The following is a 26,146-nucleotide window of genomic DNA, read 5'->3' on the forward strand; positions in this document are numbered from 1 at the left end:
TGGTTGAATAGCTGGCTGTTGTTTCTACCTTGGTAATGAGCTACAACAGCAATACAGAGAAGTCCATCTAAGGGAAAAGACATAATCTTCACCTCGGAAAGGAAAGGTTGAGAAAATGTATTTCCTGTTTGATATTTTACTTGAAAGAGCAGATCAGAAAGAAACATGTGACTTACAATTGGTTTATGTCAATTTTATCTTCCTTTGCTTATCAGGATTTTCTTTGAAGTATGTGTTCTTTGCATCAGAAATGAAACAAATATTAATAAGTGTCCCAATCCTGATTTGGAAATAAATTACTGTAGCACATTATTTCTTAAGGGTATTTGCTTTGTGTACATTTCAATTTTCTTTGGAATGTATGCTGTTGAAAAATAAGGGTTATTGCCCTAGTTCTTTTGTACCTCACTTTCAATTAAATCTCATTTCTGTTACCATAGCATTGCCTGTTCGTATGCCACTCAGTCCAGTGCTGGTCATTTGTGAATATTTTCCATTTGACTGTATGGCTTAATGACAAATTTCCAAACTGACAGCCTCTGTCCAGTATTTTGGGTCTGTGTGGGGTGGTGGTTAAGCAGCTGTTTTTTACAACTGATGCAATTGCTAATACGTTTCCTATTCATGAAGGCAGACTTCTATTCAGTACCCCTGGGGACTGTAAACATCATTTTTATCATGTTGGAACTAGAGGCTCTGTCAGCCCAGTGAAGTTGTTCTCAATTAGTATGAGGCATTCTGGTTCAGGAGGGAATAAGTGCTCCCGTTCAAGCCCATTTTTCTTTGAGTGTTGCCTTCACTGATTTCCAGCTGTTACTGTGAAGCTTTGGGGAGCTAATGGGGTTCATTGGAAACGTCTATCTCAAAAGCAAACGCATGAGTCAGTGTCTAGTTGAATGACTGGAAATTCTCATGAAAAAAAAAGGTTAATACTCATTTAGCTAATATTTCAATGTATATGGCCATCTTGACCATCTTTTACAGTCAAGTAATTAAAGAAAATTAAGTTGAACGTTTCTTATTTGCATTAATGTTGGGAACAGTTTATTGCCAATTCCTGAATCTTATGAATTAGTGCAAATGAAAAGAAACACTCTTTACAAAAAGGTAAAGTAATATGCGTGGAGCCCTATACAATAATGACGCATCATAATGCACTACTAGTAACTCCAGTACATGCAGGGGAAGTTAAAATATTATAAATTAAGAACAGAATCTTTCTTATGCTGAAGTTCACTGTTTGTCCCTTTGTTTAATGTGTTGAGATTACAATCCTGTTGTGGATTTTTTTTTTTTTAATTTTTTATATTTTTTTACACTGAGTTCTAAATTCATATAATGCTTCTCGAGTACCATCATCCTATTCTCTAGTAGAGGTCATTGAGGCCTAAAGGCTCATTATAAGACTTCCTTACATTCTGATATAACTTCAGTTTTTCCTCTTTTGAAGCATCTGCAGTTGTCCTCATGGCTGCCAGAGGTAGCACAGCACCTTGCTTTGATCCATTTGGATTGTTGCAAGGGGCTGAGAAGCATCGCCCCTTGCTGACTTCCCCCTCCCCCCGAAAGCCTTTCTGAAAATCCAGTGCACCTGAAAGCTCAGCTCCAGCTCACTAACTGATATATTCTCAGAACTATTACTTTTTCTTCCAGGAAATTAGTTTTGCTGACAATCCCCTTGTGTGGCTGCATTACAAGCCCAGCTCTGATTTTTCTTGCAGAAGACTTCCCCCACCAGTCACGTTCACAGTGCCAGAGCTAACCCCATGTTCCCAGATGTCCAGTTTGTATTCTATCTGTGCCTCTGTTAGACTTGTCCCTAGAAAGCAGGCTGTCTTCTTGCCTGTGTCCTTTATATCCCCTACCCATTGCTTTCGGCACAATTTTTTGGTCCCAATAAAATGCTAAAATGTAGGCTAAATAGTTCCTGGCTGTGGCCAAAAAGTTTGTTAGTTATCACTTGCAAACCTAACTGACTGAGAGACAAAAGCCTATTTTGACATATCTGAGATTTCTGTGCCATCTCTCTCTTACGTATTGGAACACAAAATAACGTCAATCTTTTCATGCTCTGCTATAATTTAGCCTTGTGTTTTTGCATCAGAGAAGCAATTCATACCATCCCATACCAAAGGTTTAGGCTTCTGTTTCCTGATTTCACACTCTGTCTTTTCCTTGTTTTCAATTATTATTGATGATGACAACAGCAAATCTGAAGCAGGAGCACTTCTTGCTATCTGTGTGCTCACTCTCTGTTTTTGGGAACTTTTTCTACTGAAATGAGTTAAATTTATCTCCAAAACCATAATAATTCCATTGCTACTTCAGCTTCAAAGTGATCCTTTTTTCACACCCGTGCATCTTTCCAGAGCCTCTCTCTACCCAGGCTGAGGTGGTATCTGAATTTCTTGTACCAGAATCCCTCTGCTCACAGTAACACAACTGATTAAAACCTAAATGCCCATAACTTTCCAGAACTCCAGCTTACAGATTGGAAGGTGAAGCACTGCATGTAGAGCAGCCAAATACTCAGTCTGACCTAATGGCAAGACCATGACTACCTATTAAGATGATCTGAATTTCAGCTTAGGCTACCTTTTACTTTTCTGTTGAAACACCTAGTTATTGGAAACTGCCTGCAAGCTACAGGATCCGAATGCCTTAAAGTATTCAGTTTATATGATACTCATTTAGGAAAATGGAAAGTAGGAAACTGACAAAGATTGTATTTCTTTGCTTGTATTCTACCAGCTATCCTTTTTGCTGGTGGCAAAAAAGATCTACTGAAATAAAAATGATGTTTGCTAATCTTAATGTTGTCAGGAATGAAATGTTAGATAAGATTTTCTTTTATCCTTACTCCTTTATGTTCTGATTTCTGAACAAAAAGGTCAGTTCTCCCAAGTGCCTAGAACACATTTATTTTCATTACAACTAGAGCACCTAAATATTTAAATCAGTCCTAGGGACTCAAATGATTAAGTTGCTTTATGAGACTCAGTCTTCTAAGTCACACAATAGCTTTTTGAACAGCATATTCAGCCCTAAGGCTGTCATTCAAAAATCAAAAATCCAGACCAATTTTGTTAAGAACTGTTTTAATCATCTCATTCCACAGTTTTTGTACAAGTTGGCCTCTGGATTTGGTTATTTTGAAGTAAAAAACAGTATTAAGATAACTGCTACATAAATTGCCAGTGTCATATTTTTCACAAAATCAGATATTTAGCTTGGGGTAGGTGAGGTCTTTAAATGAATGCTCTCCTTTCAGTACCGTTGCTCTCTTCAATTCTCCCAACTAACTCTCTATAGAACAAAAAGGAGCTATACCAATTAATAATAATTCTTTTAATGGAAAAGCAAAGGATTGAAGCTGAATATGCATTTATATATTTATATTAATATGACTATTTTTCCTGATTTGATGTAGCCCACATATCAGGATAAGCAAGGTTGAAAATAAAATTTGGTTATTTAGCAATTAAAATTTGCTTTGGTAGAACACCTAGAACAAATCCATTAAATTCGGTCACACTTCTGAACTATCAAAGAAGCTGAAAATAGCTTATGAAAATTTTGTGGTGGAACTTATGACAGGACTAGTATGTTCTCTAAAACGAGGTCTATAACTGTCAACATTTTTTTTTTTTTATATGGCCTGTGGAGGGGAACAGTTACACTTGGGAAAGTTGATAGGTGTATCCAAATGCTGTTCTTGTGTTTAGGAAGAAATACTACTTACCAGCTTCCATATGCAAACAGTCTAGCTGCACAGCTTCAGTGAAGTTCAATTGCAGCCCTCTAGTACAGGGTACACTACTCTGGGCTTGCTAGTATGGAACAGATTATATGGTGTATTAAGAAAACTTGGCCCACAATGTGCTAATGTGCTATATGGATAATAAGGATAATCGTTTTAATATGGCATTATATGTGATTTTCCTGTGTATGTTTGCATAGTTTTATAATACCAGAAGTAATACAGGAAGCCTTTGGCTTGTGCAGAGGTAGTGAAGTTGCGTAAGGCATTCCCTGCAAAATTTGAGATTGTAGCTGTGTGCAGAAGATAGTTGGACTATTTCTTGGAGAGGTTTCAGTGGAAGGCCACTGCTTAATTCTCGTAGGCAACGCAGCAGCACACAGCTCTCTTACTCCTCCCACCTTCCCCTGTGGGATCTAGGAAGAGAAAAGGAAGAGCAAAAATTGGAAAGCTCGTTGTTGAACTTAACAAAAAAAAAAAAAAAAAGCAAAGGAGAAGTGTAAAGAAGAAAGGAAAAATAACCAAACATCCAAACAAATCAAACAAACCAAACATCCAAACATGTGATACAAATGCAGTCACTCACCACCTCCTTTTGAACAGATTATGCCCAGCCAGTTCCCAAGCAAACAATGGCTAATTTACCTGAACACCCCTCGTCTCTGTTTTATTTCTGAGCATGATGACATATGACATATAGCATGGAATGTCTCTTTGCTTAGTCTGGGTCATCTTAGGCTGTGTCCCTTTCCAGTCTATTGAGTGCTCTGCAATCTATTCACTGGAGGAGCATGATGAGAAACAGAGAACGTCTTGATTCTGTGCAAACATTGTTCAGCCATAGCTAAAATGTGAGCGTGTTCAGTGTTTTGGTCACAAATCTGAAACATAACACTGCATGAGCTGCTATGAAGAAACGTAGTAACACCCCTGCCAGACCCCATACAGCCACAGTGATGATCAGAGGATTGGAGAAGGGTTTAATCCCATCTCAAGTGGGATTAAACTGGGTTTTCTCATTTTAGGGAAGAGAAGGCTAAGGGAAAATCTAATCACTGGTGTCCAATAACTAAAAAGATAGCTATAAAGAAGGTGGAGCTTCTATCTTCATAAGATTGCATGGTGGCAGGAGAAGAGGCAATGGGAATAGTTGCTTCACAAGAAATTCTGTCTTGGATATAGAAAAAAACCCCTCTATACTATGAGAGAAATTGACTATTGGAATAGGTTGCCCAGAGAAGTGGTGAAATCTCCCTTTCTGGAAAAAATCAAGATTCAACTTGACAGGGTCCTGGATGGACCATCCACGACCTTTTCCAAGGCCGTGCATTCAACAGAAGGTTAGACCAGATGGTCTCTATGGAAAGAAGGCATGTTGGTTTGGAGGTTTATTTGTAATTTTCTGAGTATAAGTGAAATGTAATGAATATGTAAGATATTAGTACATAAATTCCAGAAAATTTGGGAACAAATGTCAGTTCCACAACAAAAAATAATGTGTAGTTCAGTAAACAGTGCACTAGGTATGAAGGAAAATCTTTTAGGGCCTGCTCGTCAGTGCTGTGTAAACTGGGTTGCTTCATTCCTCCTCTTGTGTTAATTCTCTGACGTTTAAGATGGGGAAAATTGTCTTTTAGAACACAAGAAGAATAATATCCAATCACAACTTTCATAGTTAGACTGTGCTTTTTGTGATGCTCTTTAGTTGCTTTCAGCAAAGCATTTCTTGTACTTAGCAGATATTCCTCAGGGATAACACCATTTGGAGTGGAAACATATTTCTATTTAAATAGTAGTGAGATTTCTGTTTTCTTTCAGCCTTGTAAAATAGTCTAATTTTAAAGCTTAAATAGAATACAGACTCTCCTAGGACTTATGTTGTAGGTGTATATTCTTCTGTTACCATTTATGTAAACTTTTTAGAGGTGTTTATTTTTAGTTGGAAGGGACATTCAAATTATGTTTTAGAAAGGTTTATTTTAAGGAATTTTAAAGAGGTTGTTGTAATCAGGTGAAAAAAAATAATCCTGATTTTGATAGATATATATTGATCTTTTTATTACAGTTCCTGATAGCACTGTTCAAGGTGCACAAATTGTGAGTGCAATAAAGCCCATCAGACAAATACTGTCAGGACGGTGAGGAGAAGGCTCACTGGAGTTCACTGAGAGTGTCATGGAAAAAAATTCTGCCATGCTGATCTGTTCTTTCTAAATATGATGAGCATTTATTGTAGCACTCATGTAGAAGAGTGGCTTTTTGTGGGTTAACAGCAGGAGCTACAAACAAAAATTGTGGCAAAATGATTAGACTACAATCACATGTTTGTGTAAATCTATGCTATAAAAAATTGTCTTGTCATTTTAAAATATAAATTGAAGCAGAGCAATAAGCAGGGCAATAGATCAGATTCTGTCCTTCATCAAAAGAAGAATGGATTAAAGCATCTGAATTATGTGGATGCAGTACAATGATTGTATGGAGACCCTTAAAAACTCACAGATGTAGTGTTTTAAAAAGAAAGAAAAGAAAAAAAAAGTCCAGATTAAAGCATTTTTTTAAATGGTTTTAGTCATAAAATAGAAATAAAGGGCAAGGAAGAGGGTTAACTGTTGCTTTCTTCCCTCCTGGGAAATATATCAAACCATATGTTTCAAAATAAGAAAACTTTCTTTCGATTCTGTGGCAGCTGATGTTAGAAAACTCTCAAGATAGTGCAGTACTGACCTCCTGTGTTTCAGGATATAACAAAATAAATGTGTGTGAAAATGTCTTGGAGTTAAGAAATAACACATTGATGGTTTTTCCTTAAGTGTAGAAAGAAAGGGGAAACCAGTAGTGCTGTCATCCAGTTGAGCATTATAAACACATTCATATGTGACTTCAGTTCATTCTGTTTGTACCAAGCAGTGTACGGATGGTAGTTTTTGCCAGGAAAGTTCATATTAGCACTTGTATTTTCATAGGAATAGATAAATCCACAGTTTTTGGATCTTTCTTTCTTCTTTGAACCACTTACCATATTAGTATCTCCCTTATTTTCTACTTTCTACAGTCCATAGAGAAAAAAGTCAATTTGAATCACCAAATGCAAACTGAGATGTGAATTACACAAGGGAGAAGGTACTCAGAAATGAGGCTGATACTGCTGAATGTAGTCCATCTGTTATTTATTTCCTAATATATATATTTTTTTGTCTTGCCACTCTATTTTTTTCTGGTAGTTTTCTTTTGTTTCTACAGTCTTTTATTAATAATCTGATTTATTTTTCACATTTTTCCCCTTATCATGCTTTTCTGTCTCTTAACTTCTCTGATCTCTTCTAAGGAGCATTTTGCATGTACACAAATGATTTGTTAAGTTAGCTGTCCAACTCAGTTATTCCATCCCTAAAATTTTGTTCAAAAGCTCTCATTTGCTTTTTTTTTTTTTTTTTTGTAAAACAAATAAGGAAAGCTTTACGTTGGACTCTTTTCTCTGAAAACCCTTGAATGTGGGAAGTAATTGATTGTTATGTCAAGGTGCAGTGGAATCCAGCTTGGGAAGGATTGATTATGAGCATAAAGAAAAAGGCTCCATCTCCACTGACGGTTCAGTGGGGGAAGGGGGATGAAAAAAAGAGAAAGCAAGGGAGAGTGGGAGAAAGAAGAGGGTAAGAAGAAAAAAAGTTCAAACGTTTAAACCTCCCAGAAAGGTGCTGTGAAGGATTATGGCTAGCAGGCCTTTGTAGAACATGCTCCGTTTACTTTCTAATTATTCTGTAATAGTTGTATGCTAAAGTGATAGGTGCTGTAGAAATAGCTAAAATGGGGGTAAATCCACCTTGCATTTTTCACTCAGTTCCTCAGGCTTCCATGGTATAATTTATATTAAAAATGGCCAGTAGTGTTTCTGGCTTTTTACGCAGTGATACAGCATTGGCTTTTGGGTGGTGAATATCTTTTACAGTCATAATTAGTGCTATAATCAGTGCTCTCTGCAGCATGAAGAAAGACTGAAAATTATATATGCATTTCTAACTCATGCATTTAGGATTTACAAATGTGTATGTTAATTACAAGAAATGTTGTGATTCTTAAGTGTGGGTTTTATGCTTTGTTTGTATTATTTTCAATTAAGAAAAAAGAATAAAAAAATAGATGATATTTCAGAATGTGATGCAAAAAGGTATCCGTGGGCAAACTGTGCTCCTGCATTCTGCTTTCTCCCTATTGAGGGTCAGCCGACCACATGCATGATGGCACAGCAGGGGCTTCAGAAGCCTTCCTCAATCTCATCTATAGTCCTGCTGCATCCCGGTATGGATGGAGATAGCACATCTGGCAGTATTTGCCTGGACGCAGGAAGTGCGAGGTTGGGATTGTGGCACTGTCTTTGTTGCGTTGGCTGGCAGAGCAACACATGCATGTGAAAAGCATACACTGCATCCTTTCAAAATGTGGTCGAGCATCTGTAGTCATGTACACTCCCTTGAATTCCTGGCAGAAATTCTAGCTGAATCAGCTAGATGTGCACCTGGCACTTCCATCGTGCTATGGTAAAAGGAATGGGCTGACCTAAACTCCAGATTTATGTGGATTTAGTTATGGAACTCTCAATAAAATCAATGCAAACTTTAAGGGCAGTATATCCCTTTGGGGTAGATAATATATACCATGCTTGGTAATTTTTGCATTTTTGTAGAGGAGAAAGAATAGTCTCCTGTTATGCTTAGGGAGTCTTTCTTGGCTGTGAGATATGCAATTTCTGGAATCCGAGAATTGTTTTAGTATAGGCTGAAGAAATCATAAAAAGGTTCATGGGAAAGAGGGTGTTTCTCTGGGCTCTGCTGAAGCTTTTCTAACTTTTAAAGAAGCAAGATGCGGTATGGAGTGTGCAGAAGATTTCAGTCTGTATTTAAAAGTAAGTTGGAATTTGTTTGACCTTTTTCCCTGTACATTCTTTCCAGAGCAGTAGGTGGCTGAGGTCAAACTGAAATGTGTCACTGGTCAGTGTCTGAATTTAATTAGTAGGCAAGGATTTGGAAAACTCCAAAGTACAAGATGCTTGATCACCACCTACCCATTTAAAATAAAAACAGAACATGATCTGTTTGTGTTTTCCTTCCGCCAGCTGGTACAGTTTTCTTGAATTTGTTTGTTTCTAAATTCACGGTTTAAATGTGGGAAATGTTACACAAAATTGTTGTGCTACCAGGCTGGTTACTCAATCTAGTTTATGACATCTGCAATGATTTATGTGGACAGTCACTACCATATATCACATATCTGTTTTTATAGCAGAAATTATGAACAGTTGCCATATTTGCTGCACTGATTTCCTTACTTCCTAGTCAAACTTGCAATCTTTGTGTTGATTTATAGACCAATCTAAGAAAAATTAAATTCATATATTTTACTCTTAGAGGCAGAATATTAGGGATGATTATGATGAATTGTGATATAAATACTTACTGAAACTTAAAAAAAAAAAAAAAAGCTACAATTTCAGCTAGTCGAGTACTGATTTCCCAAGCCAAAACATAGTAGTAACACTCTGTGTCTTGGTAACAGATATGTTTGCAATAACTCTAGCAGTTTTGTTCCTACAACTCAGCCTGCCTGAGGTCTTTATGTACTACCCTCACCATTTAAAATAATGGTAGTCTTGAATAGCTCCTAGAGAGTGACTTGCCCCCAGTTTGAAAACACTGCAAAGCCAAACATTTTTTACATGTAGTCTTTTAAGAGTTGTCACATTAAAAAGAGCATAAGTGAGAAATTCTAGGGGATTGAGTGTGCATGATAGGGACTTTTAGTGACATAATCTACCTTTGTTACGTATTGATTATTTCCATTTACCTAGATAACTTTTTATAAATTCTTGCCAAAATGCAATTTAGATATGGCCTTTTAATTCCAAGTCCTCAAGAATTTCCTACCACAGATATATGCCGATTTTTTTTTGGGTTCATTTCTGTGTACCTGGAAAATCTTCTATATTGACTATTAGAGTAATAGAAATGGAAATGAAATTCAGTAGATTACTTTGATGCTTACGGCTTATACAAAGAATGTTTTCTTAGGTAATTTTAAATTATTTCTCTGAAGAATTCTCAACATCACCACTTAATAACATATTTTTTATGCTTTAAATTTTAAATTCTTGACTCAGGAAAGGGATAGGTGCCTGAGACAAGACAGGGTTATTGGTTTCCTGTTAACCAATGACTCCACAGTTTGGTTATTATTATGATTTTTTTTTTTCATGGTAGGAGAGAGTAGGTCAAGTACTGAGGCTGTGATCTTCCAAGTAACGCTGCATTGTGCATTCAGTGAAAGATGCCATTGCGGGACCCCTGATGCCAGGCGTGAACTGAATGCCCCTCTGATGCTATAGGGACGTGGCCCTGTGGCAGCATAGCTGTTTTTCAGGGTTCCTAATGTGTCTTGAGGGCAGTCTCTGTGCTTGGTGTGCACAGAGGACTCTTGTTAACTTGAACTAACAGCAGCCTCGGTTGGTATTTACCAGCAATTAGTAATTTCAGAGTATTTGTCAGAAATTTAGCTGGCAGGTGGAAATGGGTAAAGTTAGCCAGATCCAGTGCTGGTGAAAAGAAGATAATAAAATAAAAAAGTCAATTACTAGTCAAGAATTGTCTCATGACAAAGCTGTGTTTAAATTCCTTAGTGCACAACATGATTGTGATGACAAGTTTCAACACATATAGCATGATAAATGGATGCTATTCTTTTACGGCAATGATTACATTATACATGTTGGCATTTATGGGTCGCAGTTGTATCTTGTTAGAATATTTGATCTTCACACCATTTTTTTTTTTTCCCTGACAGCTGGAATAAGACCATAAAGTCAAATGGCAGGGGCCATAAAGGTCCCTGGTTGCTGAACTGCTTCTGTGCCTCAATTTTTCAAGTTAGATTTGCTTTTTAGGGTTGATGTTTTTGTGTTTCTACTTGGTGATTTATTTCATCTCTAAAATAAAAACAACACTTTGAGCCAAGGTCTTTAAACTCTGCCTGCAAAATTGTAATTAGATCTGTAGTGGGTGTAGATTAGTAAGGTGCAAAACCAGAGTGTCACATAATTGCCTAATGCATATGTGCAAACAAGAGGTTTTTTTTGTGCAGATGAATAAACCTGCAGATTCTTTCCTCTCCCCTCATCTGAAAAATTAGCCTTGCATGTTTCATATTTTAAAGTAATAACTGATTTTTAGGTTGGGACTGTAATAACCATCTTGAAGTAATGAGACTTCAGAGAAGTCTTAAGTGGTTTGTGCAGTTATCACTGTCTTTGACAAAAAAAAATAATCCATGTGAAGTACAAATATGGTTTCTTTTGATTTAATTTTAAATGCCAGATCAATAAATGTGGGTCCTTGGTTTGCTCCTTAGTACTCACCTACGGTTCTGGCCCTACTGCTGTTTCCCTTTCCTCTATTCTTTAACTTCTGGCTCAATTCACCTTGTTTGGAATTGGAATATTTCTGGCTGTTTCTGCCACTCTTTTACTATGTGATATGAGTCTCTGTGTTAGTGGTTTTGTGTAGGAGCTAGAGGGGAGCACAATGATAAATAATTAGGAAAAATATAATAATTAATGTGTAATATTACAAACATTAAATTAACTGCTATTTAGTTATGCTTCAGGATGGCCTTGCCTCCTCCCAAAATTTTGTTTTATGAGTTGTTGTGCATATAACACTGCTATCTATTTGCTGGATTCCCTTTGCTTTATGGTAGCTTTTATTTGTCTACTTTTGTATATTTTAATAGTTAACATTTCCTATTTCTGTCTCATTTGATGCTGGTGCTATTAACAAAGAGAAAACTGAGACCAGATGGTTGCCAAACAGTGAAGCCACCTGGTATTCTAGCAATGCCAAATATATTTTCCCCTCCATTTTTCTTTAGAAAATGACTGAGACAAGTTCAGGATTTTTAGAGGGTCCCATCCCACACCCTCTAAGTTCCTTCATTTCTGTTCTTACTCATGTTATTCCCTCTCTGTCTTTCAGGTGCCTCAGGTTGGTCTCCCATCCAAGCCATGTGCTGCTGCTGCTCAGTAGGCAGTTTGCAGACCTTGCAGCACTGAGCTGCCTCTGAGGTTGCTGCTGGGTGCCTGGCCCAGACCCACTGCTTGCCCCACAGCCCTGCAGGGGTGGGATGAGGAGCAGAGTCCAATGGGGTGACCCTGTCTCCAGCCTGCAAGGAGCTTTCTCTGTGCCGCTTGGGTGCACAGCAAACAAGCAAAAAGCCAACTACCTTGAAGAACAGGGCATTTTGGCTGCAGCAATCTGCAGCTTTCCATCTGATGCCTTGTTGATTTGAGGGCCAAATCTGAACTGGAAGTGTTTTCAGGGGTGTGATAGTGTGAGCTGGGACTGACATAATCCCAGACACGATGTTACAGCAGTGCAGGCACAGTGTACACTTTGCTCTGAGTAGCAGGAGTTAGACTAAGCTAACCAGAAATATTTTTTTTTTTCCCAGTACAAACTGCATCTACGCTCTTATCTCCATGCCAGTGCCGTATGCTGATCTGAGCTGCACCATGTGTACAGTGACAGACGAGCTGCTCGAATGTGTAGTTCTCACACATTTCAAAAGTCTGGTATAGGCAGTGCCTGTGTCAGTATTGATACAGCTTTGAGACAAGCAACACTCACGCACCATATTGACACAGGGCCTGGGTCAGGGAGTGAAACATAGCTCCTCACTTAGCTGCTGCTAGTTCTTCTCTGCCTCTCCTTCCTTCCTCTGGCTTTGTAGTGAGTTTCCTGGACCCTGCTGGTTTGTGGACCCCAAATACCTTGACTTGTGCTGAAGTGAACTCTGTGTGGCTGTGGATCAGGGAGCACAGGTGTCAGCCTTTGCACCCTGTTTGAATTCCAGCAGAGATAACAACTGCAAATTTGTCAGCTCTCAGCAAGTACTGAGGTTACTACAGTATCTAGTGGCTCTAGTCTTGGCTGCTGCTCTGCTAGGGTCTGTGTGAATTCATAACAAAAAGCAATATGTGACTGAAAGATTATAGTCTATCCATGAGAGACAGGAGAATGGTGTAAAGAGATGAGGAAATAAAAGAAAGTATAAATGTGATATTAGTTGGTATAGTAGCTGTCTCTAATGCTGTGGGTATGATTCATCTGTGTCTGTTCATTTCTTAGATCCATAGAATCGTAGGTTGGAAAAGGCCCTTAAAATCATGAAGTCCAACCATCAACCTAACACTACTAAGTCTGCCACTAAACCATATCCCAAAGTGCTACATCCACACATCTCTTACATACCTCCAGGGATGGCAGCTCCACCGCTTCCCTGGGCAGCCTGTTCCAGTGCCTAACCACCCTTTCTGCAAAGAAATTCTTCCTGATATCCAATCTAAACCTCCCCTGGCACAACTTGAGGCTGCTTCCATGTGTCTTACCACTTATCACCTGAGAAAAGACTGACACCGTCCTTGCTGCAACCTCCCCTTTCAGCATCCTTTGAAGGTCCCCCTCAAACACCAACTGTATTTGAAGTTGAATTTCTTGAGGTCAGTGCTCCTGCTGGTTGCAGTAAGTTGGACACAGACCTGTTACAGTGCACACAGATCCATTACAGTGCAGATAGACCAGTTCAACAGCTGGGGACCTTTGAGGGAAAAGAATCAGCATTGCCTCCCTTCAAATGTCCCATCACTTCGGATAGTGTTTGTGCTTGAAATACTTCATATTTTTCCAACAAGCAGAAACTATAATATGCAGTTAAGTTTTGTGATCAGAGTATAATATAAAAACATTATCTTGGTGAAAACAATGCTCCAAGAGCCTCTGCTGCATTACTCCTGTTTGGCCTGTCTAAGCAATATAGCATAATGATTCAAAGGTGTCTTACAGAGGCAATTGTACAGAATGACAAGGATGTTGCTTTTTTGGGCTTTTCCGTTATGAAGAGAGTGTTTGTCTTCACACCTCTTTTTTGTGTTATTATTCATTTTACAATATACAACATTTCTCAAAATATGTAAACGTGTATTGAAGTTGACAGGATACCAATGGATCATGCTAATGTAGGTAACACCCTTTCCCCACAGTAGAAAATATTAAAAAATAACATGGAAAAGGGCAAATGTCTTTTTTGCACCTGGGAAATTTGTATCTAATCTCTGTAAGTGCATTGGAAAGCACATTGTGCAATTGCCAGTAGTTGTGCCTTTTCCTATTATTCCAGCATATGAGAGTCTGGTGGGCCTTGGAAGAAAGTCTTTGCAATAAACATTTACTGGAATGCAACATATGAAGCACAGAATCAAGTACAGCAGCAGCAATCAGACTGTGTCTTGATTTGTGGACTGGGTAGACTTAGGGCTGCAGATGAGGATTTGCCTCTCTCTGTTAATTGTCCATCTCCCTGTTGTCCTGGGAGGCAGGGGGGATGTTGTTCTGACTTTCAGTGCAGTTAGATAGGTCTTTTGTCAGCTGATTTGATTTGTGTAGGCTGCCTCATTTGCTTTCTGTGAGGTATACCTCTCTGGACATGTGAATTGAGAAGGGCAGGCCAAAATCCCTGTTGCATCTTGCTTGTGCAAGATACGATGTTCCCTGAGATATTAAAAGGGAATGGCATGCTGATTAAATGTAGACTGAGCCTTCTCCTATCCAGGTAAACAAATTTCTAAAAAATATTCAAACCACTTCATATCTTAGCAAATTAGTATCTTTAAGGATTATTTTTTTAATTGTTGTGTGCCAGTCCATCTATTTCCTCACATATAAATGATACATAGAATTATATTGCTACTGCCCACCCCCCTCTCCAAGAAAAAAGGAAAGTCAAAGTTGCCTTGGAAGGGATAACCGTCTGCTTACTTAGAGGTGCAAAATAAATTAAATGTTTTTGAAAGCTATAACAAAGTTATTTTCATCTGTCTACTTTGCTTCACAAGTAGAAGGCTTTACGGTAGTGATAAAACTCATCTGTGTAGACATTTTCAGAACATAAAAGCAGTCAAGGTAGGATGTACACAGATGTAGTAATGTTAGGCCTCTCTTTTAAAAGTGGCAATGACCTCTCAAATGGTTTTCCCTGGTCAGTAAAAGGGAAAAAAAAACAACAAACCAACCCCTTTCCTCACCCAAAAAATGAATAAATGGCCTTTACGTCTTGGAACTTAAAAACACATTTTTATTATACATGTCTAAGGAAGTTTTGAAAAAGCAGCATGGGATAGCATTTAAATAACAAAGATCCTTAAATTCCCACCTTCTTTCCACTAAGTGCTATTTAACAAAGGGGACCATCTTTTCAGCCAGGGTGATTTGTAACTGTTCTCCCCTTTCTCTTCCCTCCCTCTTCTCCTGGCCATTGTTACTAGCTAATATCTCTGATAAGAAGTGTAACATACAGCCCCTGTGTGCTCCTCTGAGATGCCTGGCCTTCCTTTTCTCAAACATCTGTGACAGTTTTTCTTTCCATGATGTTTTCCCCCTTTTAATCTATTTATTTATTTAAAGTTTTCAGTTCCTTTCTGGAATTACTTCTCTATGTTGTGGAGCCTTCATTTCTGCTGTTTTCTTGTGCGCGGGCAGGCCCTGCTGTTACACCCCACTTTTTGCTCTGATCTTAGCCCTGCCAACTGTCACTTTTTAGCCTGCAGGGAACCTTCTGGTACTAACATTCCTGCCTTGTTTTTATTAGAAGGGCATCTCTTCCAACATATCCCTCATTGTTTGAAGCAGAAGTCATGTGTATTCAGTAGGAATGAATAATGGATATATTTAAAGGGTACCTTGCCCTTCTCGTTCCTTTGCACATCATAAATAACCACTCTTTTAGTTTGGTTTTACATATTGCTCTACAGACACAGTTTGAAAAATCTGGTGATACAGCTCTCAATTAAAAAAAAAACAACATGCTTTATGCAGCTGATAGTTTCTGTGTCTGAAAACTGATCACACACCAACCTCAGTACCAGCATCCATGTGTAGCCCTGGAATTCTGAAGGTTTAGGAACTTGCTCATGTATTTACTTTGAAGCAGATCACAAAAATGCATCATGACAGCAGAGGTGTAGACAACACAATGAGGAGTGTCGGGGCTCTGCTTAGAGTTCATTTTACTTGTCTTTAGATATCTGCCATGTGAGTGTTGTTGAAGTAGTCAGCAATTTTTTGTAGTGGCTGAAGAGAAAAAGATGTTTTTAAAATCTTTTAAACATCTTCTTCAGGATGAGGTGAGTTGTTCTCTGGAAATACCCATTTCTCTCTGTTTGCTGTTTAAAAAAGAAAAAAAAAAAAAAAAGCAGGATGGGTGATTAGGTTGCGTGGAGATATCTGTATCAGAGACATCTGCCTTTTGTCCGATTAGCCCACTGTTCCTGGTCAGTTATCACAATCGGAGGAGCTTGCTGGATTAATGTCAGTATTAAAGGATAAACTGAAATTACCAGGAATTTTCCTATTAACTGTAACAAGCTTTAACTGAGGCTCCCAAAGAAGCTCCTGAAACTGAAGACCAGGAATAGAAGATGCTTTAATTATCTGATCCTAGTTTAAGGACGTTAAAGTAAGAGTTTGAGCAGCAAATATGTTTGATGGAGGAGGGATGAAAGGTTTGGGTGTACTTTAACTGCCCATTTTACCTTAGATAACTGACAAGTGAAGTGGCCTAATTTGCCTGTTACCATCAGCACAGCAGAACTATCCTTAAGTTATCATGCTCTCACTGTGCTGCTTTCTCTTGAGTGTATTGCTAAGATTTTTGATATGTATTCCGTGAGTCTTGTAGTCTAAGACAACCTGGTTTCTTTGCCAGTCAGTTGTGGCAGGGCTGAGGTCCTCTTCCTGAGATGCTTGGGATATGTGGGTTGGTGCTAGGGGCTCTGGGGTGATGAGCCTGTACCCGCCTTTGCAATTCAGTATGTTGCCTGCATCAGTGGAAGGGAATTCTCCCAAATGAGCCAGGTGATGTCATCAGACTTGCCAGGAAAGGGCAAATGTGTAGACAGGAGAAGGACTCCAGTAAAGATTTAAAGGAAAATAGATATATCTTTATGGTCTGGAAAAAAAAAAAAGAGATAATTTTTAGACTATTTTTCAGTCTTATCTGTTTTTACATTTATTTGTTTATTTATTGATTTATTTTTAACGAATGAACAGGGATTCAGTGTGTAGCTACTGGAAACCACATATTCAGATGATTTCAGCATTGGACTGGATGTATAAAAGGCAGTTCAAATCATGCCACAGCAGTGATTTTGCTGGTTGCCTTTGGGATATTCTAATCTCAGTTCATGTGGCTGTAGCTTTGTAACTGTATGACTTTTTTCTCAGTTTCACTCAGCTTGTTATTGTCATTATATTTGAGAGCCTGTTGATGTAAATATTAATTTGCATCTATAGGAGGCTGTCTAAATAGTCAATTCTAGAACAAATTATTTCCCCTAATGAACTACTTTGTTCATTATTTATGTAATGAACCACTCCAAAAGTAATCTTTGCAGTGTTTTGGTTCTCTTCACAAATGTCTGTCTTCTGATAGTTCTTGGAATGTTACTCAGGACAAAAACAGTTTTTCTGTGTTTTTCACCTCTGCAGCTGAAATTTCCTAAGAATAGCTGACATTCAGACCTGCAAATAGGTGACAATTTAAACATACAAGGCTGAATAGTCTGCTATTTTCTGGTATGAAACTACGTTTCTTAAATGTACAATTTTCAATTTACGTTCCTTCCCTTCTCACTTTAAAATGAAGAACTGAGAATTTACAGCCTCAAAACAACCATGTTTACTGTCACGTTCTAGCTTAAATTTAACTAAAAATACTCAGTGGGTTCCCATCTGCAGGCATGAACTGAAGGTTGGTTTTATGAGCTGTCATATTTTGTTTCCCTTTTTACTTCCAACTTATAGAAATGAACTTTGTCCTAAAGCACTAGGGTGCCTTCTGGAGCTTGGGGTTTTATCTTTGTTATTGAGTGGCAGGAACATGCCTTGGAGGGGAAAAATTTCTAAGGATTTCAGAATCTGCTTAAAGTTAAATGAAAATGCTACACAGTCCCTTTCCTCTGTCCTTTGTTATATAAAAACAGACTAACTGCATGATATACCCATAACAATATAGCAAAAGGGACATAGGGAGTATGCAATAGGTATAGATTTTGCAACCAGGGTTGCGCTGCAGGCAACCCTTGATACTTGATGTATCAATTTCCAAGATATAACCAGTAAATGACAGATAAACATTTGTAAGGGGCTTCCACAATGGCAAATTGTCCATTAACTCTGTAGAACAATTGATGACATGTCCTTATCAAGGAAGTAGACAATAAAAGCTGAAGGATTATGAGACACGGAGGACAGTTACTACATGAGTGCTGTACAAGGTGCCAGCCATATGGCATCTCAGCGAAAGACATGACAGACCCTGAGTTTGCTAAGCTGAGGCTGGAAGGTATCATTCACTACATCCCATTATTTTCCAAAATGCCTATTGTGTGCCTGCAAGTCTGCGTTGCTCAAATCTAGATTTTTTCAGCTGTTTCCTCTGCACTTTTTTCTGGAATGCATTCTGGTTGTTCCCAGTTAGTTGGATTTTACCCTCTTTCTTCCAGGACAAGAGGCAGTGGGCACAAACTAGGACACAGAAGGTTCCCTCTGTACATCGAGAAGCATTTTCTGTGCTGTGTGGGTGACAGAGCACTGGCACAGGTTGCACAGAGAAGTTTGGACTCTCGCTCCTTGGAGGTCTTCAAAAGCCTCCTGGACATGGTCCTGGGCAACCTGCTCTGGGTGACCCTGCATGAGCAGGGGTTGGACCAGATGGGCTCCAGAGACCCCTTCCAACTTCAACCACTCTGGGATTCTGCTACAGCAGCAAATGCAGCAAATGTTCCCTGTTTTTTTGGCAGTTGTTCATGAGAGTTTTACATTTTTTTTTTCTCTGCAAGTCACGTGCTGGCTCCTGCTGTCTGTGTTTGTTTTGGTTACCTTTGGTAACGTATGACTGCAGCTTGCCCCTTGGTCCATATTACTATGTTCTGTGGTCAGTCTTATTTACATCCCTTCTGGGGTCAGTCTTTACATCCTGTGCCATATTTTTAGCTCGGTTTTTGGCTTGATTCTTTCTGTGAAACTTTCTCCGCCCTTTGGATCAATACGGCCCCTTTATTATTTGGAATTATTAGCTGGTATTTTTTTTCTTTCTTTTTTTCCTTTCTTTTTGGAGATGGGGGCATGGAGAGGAGTGGATATTCCCAACCTCCCCCCCCCCCCCCAATTGTTTCTGTTGTGGCTGCCTGTCTTTTCTGGAGATGTGCATTTTTGGGTTACATATCTGGTAAACTGTGGGCAGATGCGTCTGAGCTCTGCTAGTACTGTGAGCCAAATAAAGGCTGCATGACCATGGTTAGAATGGCGCTGAGCCCAAGCTAACATATCCTGCCTCTCAGCAGGACTTACTAGCTCAGTGTTGCCCTAGCCAGCCAGCAGTTACGCATTTTCCGTCCACCTTGGAGAGCAGGCAGGGCAAGCTCGCACATGCTTGTAATTTATCCTGTACTTCCTTCAGAGCACACAGTTCAGGAGTTCATCCTCTTCCTGGCGGTTCCCTGACCATTCTTCTTTCTGGTGGAGAGAACAGCAAGACAGTGTTTGTATATTTAGTTCAGAGTCTGGAGTTAAAAGCATGTTCCAGGCTTTTTAAAAAATCTATTTATGAGGCATTAAAATGTTTCTTTTCATTACCACCTTTACATCTGATAATTAGATGGTTATTATTATAATTAACATTACTGTCTGATACTTATTTGGAGGAGTTTGCTGTCACTAGTCTTATTTTCTGAGAGGATTATTAAAATTTGTAGCAATTTATCAAGTTGCATTTAGACTATAAATATCAATCTTTTATTTTCTGTCTGGTGATGAGATATGGTAAAGGCAGGACTACCTCTGCTGTGGCACAGTAAGAAATTCTTCACCTCTTTAGGCTTCTGTTCCTTAGAGATAAACCAGTTCAAACAGAGAATATACCAAGTGACAGGGAGTAGACAGAAGATCTGACAATATTTATCTGTCATAAAGGTTGCCACCTCATCTCTCCCGTTGAACTGAATCTGCAGATGTAGTTCTGCAAGGAGTTCATTCATTGCTTCCAAAATGCTCGATTTAAGGTTTCTTTCACAAATTGAATGGATGATAATTGCTGGTGGGAGTGGGGGGAAAATAGCTTGATCTGCCACTGGCTTGCTCTTTACATAGCCTTCTCTGTGCATGAGGTCTTTGGAGAATGTTAATGTTATATTTTAATAGAAAAAGATAAGACCTCCATTTTGCCCAACAGCAGTAAAAAGCTGCAAGGTACTACATACATACACACTTAGCAACATACTTAGTGGCAGTAAAATAATTTCTGGGGCAGAAACACCTAAGTTGTTTCAGTGGAAATAACTTTTGGTGGAGTGGAGCATAGGTGACTTGTTTGGATGTAAGCCTGTTGAAACAGTCTCCAATTGCCCTCTCCTCAGTTGTAATTTTACTTGGATCTCAGCTACTGTTCACATGCTGTTGTGATACATCCAAACTGTGGACTCAATCTTTTTCTCATTCTGAAACTGCTGATCTCTCACTGCCTTCAATTTCCTGTCCCCTCACATCTCAGAGTCTGGAACTCTTTGCTTTGCATTTTCTGTGAGCCAGTCTCACAGTCCAAACTATAAAGAGACCACATTACAGAGACATTATCTGCAGTTTCTATTTATATATTTTAATTTACACCCATCCAGCATTTTAACTGTTCTGACATTGAGTCCAAGATATTGGGTTGTTAGATGTAGTTCCCTGGCAAAACTGTGAAGTTCCTCAGGGAAGTACAGTAAAGAGATTTGCAGATGTTTTCAGGCTTGCTCAGGCATTCTCTACAGGGTATCACAGACTTGCCCAATTTTTGAATGATATACAGGGAAAGACAGTATATTTAATGTTAGTGATGGCACTTGAACATTTTTACTGTGTATAACTGCAAATGATTTTGGTAGTGGTGCCGTGTTGGCCATTTCAGATTTAAAACATCTTTGACTGAGAAACTTTCTTCTCTCAGAAAATGTGAACTATTACAATGAATGTTTCAGAACTGTGAGTTGTGAAAATCAGATCCCTTTAGTTGACTATGACTAGTAAAACTAAGGGGATCAGGGGGTGATATCTTTAATCCTACAGTCATTCCAGCAACACTCATCAGTGGCCTTTTATGTGCTCATAGCTCCCTGACTTCCATAAGGAATACCCAACCTATAGCTTTCTGTTCATACAAAAACCTTGAGGACAGTTTAGTCTGCTCTGAGGGCCATTCCCAATTCCTGCTTTCCATGTGGCTGTTTAGATTTCCTGTGGACAATGGCTCTACCCAAGTGACAGTAGGAGAGCCATGTTTTATTGACAATAGAAGGAGCAGTGCTTGGGCAGGTTGGATACCAACAGTTGGTGGGTCTTAGATGGGACTCAAACGTACCTCTTATGAATAGGGTTTAGAACTCTTGGCACGTTAGAAGACAGGAGGTGCTGTAAACACTGAAGCCTAGCTTTGTCAGATAGGATAATTTTAGGGACCCTTTGTAAGAGACATTAGTCAACTAAAAGAAAGTCTCATTGAGATAGTCAAAAATTGTTCTTCACATATGATTTATCTGTAAAAATTTTCTACTCGTGTTCTTAAAAGACTGATTTCTTTTCTCTGTCTTGCCAATAAGTTTGTAAGAAGCAAGATAAATCAAGGTAAAACCAACAAACTCGTGTGCTGTGTGGAGGAAGCAGATCCAAACAAAGGCATCTTTGCCAAGATGTGTCTCTAGGACCTGTACCATGGGCGAGCATTTCCTGCCAGTCTGCAAAAACCAGTGCACAGCAGATGGTGACCTTTGGGAAGTAGTTGTGTGTGGTGGTCACAGAAGGAGCAGATGGCTCTGGGCAAACCTCAAACACAACATACTGAAACAAATTCATAAATATTCAGGGTGTGGTATATTGTTGTCTGTGAATGCTCCTCTCAGGGTGGACTTGGTGTGTGGGTCCCATCCTTTCCTTCCACCCTGCAGCCTATCCTCCTTTTTTCATCGCCACTCATTGGGCATGGTGATGCTCTATGGGGCTATGGAGCATGTCATGTTGAAGAAAGGGTTTATTTTTTATGCAGCTATTACAGAACAGTAGCTACCTGATCTGTACAGGGATGTGAAGAAGGGTCTGTCCAGGAAATCAGTTTTGACATTGCCTAAGCTCTTTGGGATTTAATACTTGCATTGTAGTGGCTAAATAACTTCTGGAGGTATGGGTGGATTGAAGAGGGTTTCTGATGTCTACATTATTGACAGCTCTCCAGTGTGATGATAAGAACATGAGGATCCAGCACACTGAATAGCTGCCCTGCCTTTTTTGCTTGTTTGGTGGATTTGCATTCATTTGTTGTTCAAATTATACATGCTTTTGTTGTTGCAAATGATTCTGTACTGAGGGTAGGTGCCTGAAAACCCAAGAAAATAATCAATCTTTTAGGCTGCATTTATATTTTCAGTGTATATTTCCCAGGGAAAATTGATCTTTTTTCTAATAGGTGGCTATGCTGCCAAATACCAAGTATACCTGCAAAAAAGTGAGCAGCATTTTCTCTTGCATAGGATTTTGTGTGCAGAGTATAAAAAAGGACCCTCTATCCGTGGCTCCTTCATGCTGACCTCATGAATGCATTCATACAATCCCGTCTTTGGGCCTCTCAAAGATCTTGCTGATGTCATGAATTTGAGAAGTTAGGTTTGTTAAAGATCTGTTGGATCACTTAGTCCTTTCACTATGGGTCTGTGCAGAATTATTTCTCATGAAGTATTTTCAGTTTAAACCTTTTCATTTATGGTGATTTATTACTGTTTTATTTCTAATGTTTATGCCACACATCGTTTCTCAAAGGATCAATTTTTCAGGGCACTCACCACTGAGGGTATTCTATGTTTGTGAGACTGCACTGAATTTTGGAGCCAAGAGGGAGGCATTACAAACCACTGGCTGGGATTTTGGTGATGAGTTGCTAAAATGCAACTCTGTAGGAAATGACTGGATTTATGATACTGCCATTAGGGGTTATAGACATTTCCATTTCAAAACTAAATTTCAGCGGTTCCAGTTATTTAAATCATTCATTATGGTGATATTTACAGCTCCTATACAAAATATTCTTTTCTACTGAAAATTGGTTTAAAGCAATTAAATGCAATTTAGTCAGTGATTTTAGGATAACAACAACCTGTTTTGTAGGTGCACCTATTTTTTTTTAATTAAAAACTCACAATTTTAAAATTATCTAAACTGCTGACTGACCTAAAATTTGTTTTTTTTCAACTCTTCAGTTATATACATTTTTACTACTGTATAGGATTTTCTTGGATCCAAGTTCTAAGTGACTGATGGCATCCTTATTATTTGACATTATCTGCAAATGTAAGGGTTTTTGTTCTTTTGAATTTATAATAACTAGTGGTTTTAGTAATTATATTTCACTAAGCTGTGGCCTTCATGAAACATAATGTTTCCTCAAGATTTTTATAACTTAAAACTACCTTTTGAAGTTAGATAGTAAAATCCCAATGATGCATATATTAACTCTGCTAATATTTTAAATAATTCAATTTTTTAATGATTTCAGAGTAGCTGTTCTGAAGGATATAGTTAACCTTACTCCTGCAAAGTGATTTATTAATAGAGTAGGAGTCCTTTTAATCTGACTGAAGGATTAAAATAACGTGAAGTTAAAACTACCTAGTTTCCTCCCTCTCTTCTTTTTGTGTTCCTTTATAAGATGAATAAAGGTCATTTGAAGTTAATGGCTTGTACATTTAGAACTAATAACAGGAAATGATCTTTCATACAATAGCTAATCTCTCTTATAAGGCTGAGCCCCTTTCCCATTATAGGATTGTGTTTTCAGTTGCTTACAATTCTTCTGAACTTTAAACAGTAAGACTGAACATTTCCATGTCAGCTGTCTGCCTCAGGCCAAATTTGGAATTTTTAGGCAAAATGTTCAGCTGTTTCCAGGACTGAGACTAGGACAGAGTTTTAGTCCCATATTTAAAATTCTTGATGCTTGTTTTTGTTGAACAGCTCTGTTGTCTTTAGTGTTTAGGGCTGAGGAGTTGAAGACTGCTGATATGGAATAAAGCCTTTTGTGTTAGGCATCTATTCTTGGCCATGAGAATCGGTGCAAATGTGATAAAGTTTTATGTGAATAAATAATGAAAGTTCACAAGTACCAAGTTCACAAGTCTCAGAGTACCTCCTTCTTAGCAGCAGAGAGTCCTGGAATGTTGGGTCTGTGGAGCATATTCAAGAAAGCCTCTGAGAGTAAGCAGGAAGACAGCCATTTGGTAGAAATGAAGCAAGATAATAGGCAATGGAAAATGCGTATCTGAGAAAGGTATATGAAGTCCCTTTGGTCAAGGCACTTAACAAGAAGCCATGGTGAGATGGAGCAGGCTAGTTTAGAAGCCCAGAGGGAGACAAAATGATGCCTAATCATGCTGGTCCAACAGAGGGAAAGGGGCAGAGTGGTCAAACTCAAGGCAGAAGGACAGAAGTGCCAGTCCACACTTTCCTCAAAAACCTGAGTGGAAGCATTGTTCATTTAGTCTCAGGGTCTCCTGTAAAGAATATACTTGTGTGAAGTCTACAGCCATCAATGTATGAATTTCAGCTAGCTCTAGAGGAATAGCATAGTAAAAATGTTTGTTTGTTGCTGTGGTTATTTAGTGCGCTGTCTTAAGGATTTGTGCGATGTGCCTTTGTATGAAACTGACCCATTTAAGAATGCAATGCTAGATTTTTTTCTAACAACAACAACAAAAAACATCTAGAATTAGGATGGACAGGACAAACTGTATTATATAGCCTTTGAAACTTTACTTTTGTGATCTAGGGGTATTGTTTTCCTGTATATCACTATCATAACATTAAATGAAGGCTTGTGAAATAAGCTAAAGCCAACCTTGAACTGAGAATTTGGTGCATAAGCAGCAGGTTTTCTGGATATCAGTTGCGTAAAGGAGAATACTGCTTTTTGTAGATCTGCCCTCTCATGTGTTGAGAAATTAGCATTTGTGTAGTGAATAAGGCAGGGGACGTAAGAATTAAAAGGAAGTGTTTATGGATAAGTTAGTTGAATCCATCCATGGAGAGGGGCATGGGTTCCAACTCTCTTTGCTACAGAGTTTTTTCTGTGGTTCAATTATGAATTATTAAAATAATTCATATTTCATCTTGTTTCCTTATGTTGAAATTGAGATCCCCAGGACTTATTTGTAGAAATGCTGGGTATTGATACAAACAACATAAGTCCATAACTTGAACATATTCAAACTTTAGGTTTTTGAGGCTGGGCACCCTGGGACCCTTGTATGCTTTTGGACCTTAAGCTTTCTTCACTTCACCTTACAGGTTGTTGTAGGTGAAGTGCAGATAATGTCATTCCTGCTTTCCAGGATGCATTAAGAGGATTGATTAATGACTGTGACGAGAGTTGTAGAAAAACTCCTGAAGAAGCTAATATCCCTACCTGTACAGTAGGATTTGAATAGCCCAGTTTGCAAAGATACAACCACATATGGAACCATCTCTGCTGTGTACAGAATAAAGCAAGGGGCCTGTCAAAGGATAACGTATGATTACCTGATTAAAGACAATATCATAATGCCTTTGTACAAGAGGGACAAATTAAGCTTGTACAGCCAGCCATTTCCTAACTTATGAATGTTTGACTTTGCACTCTTCTAAATACTCTTTTCATGCAGCATTTCTTTTACAATTATAAGTTATGTTTCAACCAGGATGGTGAACTCATTATGAAGAAAGGTTGAAATGTGAAACTGTATATCAGAAGACTCCAAATTTAGTGATAGCTATTTTTTTGTGTGAAAATAAGTGCTTGGTTGGTGCTGTGTTGGCACCCATAGTTCTATCATTACTGCTCTGAGAATGAAGTGACTGAGGAGAGTCTTCTCTCTACAGTGCTGTACCTGTGGAGGTGAGCCTTCTTGCAACCATGGAGGAGGCAATCACTGGGGCAGTAGGAAAGTTTGTCCAATTGCTGCCTATCTCTGTTCTTGGATGGAGGAAGGCTTCCCCTTTAAGGGCTGAAAGCTTTTCACAAATGCTTTATTTACACAGAAAGAAAAATGTTACTTGCTAGGGGCACACACTGGAAAATAAAAACAACCCTGTTCTGTATTTTCTATTCTGTAGGTAAAATACAAAAGAGACTTTGAAGAAAGCAAAGGAAGAGGGTTCAGTATTGTGACCGATACGCCCGAGTTACAAAGACTGAAAAGGACTCAGGAACAAATCAGTAATGTATGTGACT

At 38.6% G+C, this 26,146-nt stretch overlaps 1 protein-coding gene across 3 annotated transcripts in view; it reads left to right on the forward strand.

Annotated features, from left to right (window-relative positions):
- The window catches only part of NEBL (nebulette), a 252,215-nt gene that overhangs the window by 89,780 nt on the left and 136,289 nt on the right, over positions 1 to 26,146 (forward strand). For 2 of the 3 annotated variants that reach the window (XM_032183080.1, XM_032183078.1), the window contains exon 4: positions 26,029 to 26,136. The exons of the other annotated variant lie outside the window; for it this stretch is intronic. In XM_032183080.1, the coding sequence (XP_032038971.1) occupies positions 26,029 to 26,136 (108 nt within the window). The remainder of the gene's footprint in view (positions 1 to 26,028; positions 26,137 to 26,146) is intronic. 3 annotated transcript variants of the gene reach the window in all.

Source organism: Aythya fuligula, chromosome 2, assembly GCF_009819795.1.
Source record: "Aythya fuligula isolate bAytFul2 chromosome 2, bAytFul2.pri, whole genome shotgun sequence".
Classification (NCBI taxonomy): domain Eukaryota; kingdom Metazoa; phylum Chordata; class Aves; order Anseriformes; family Anatidae; genus Aythya; species Aythya fuligula.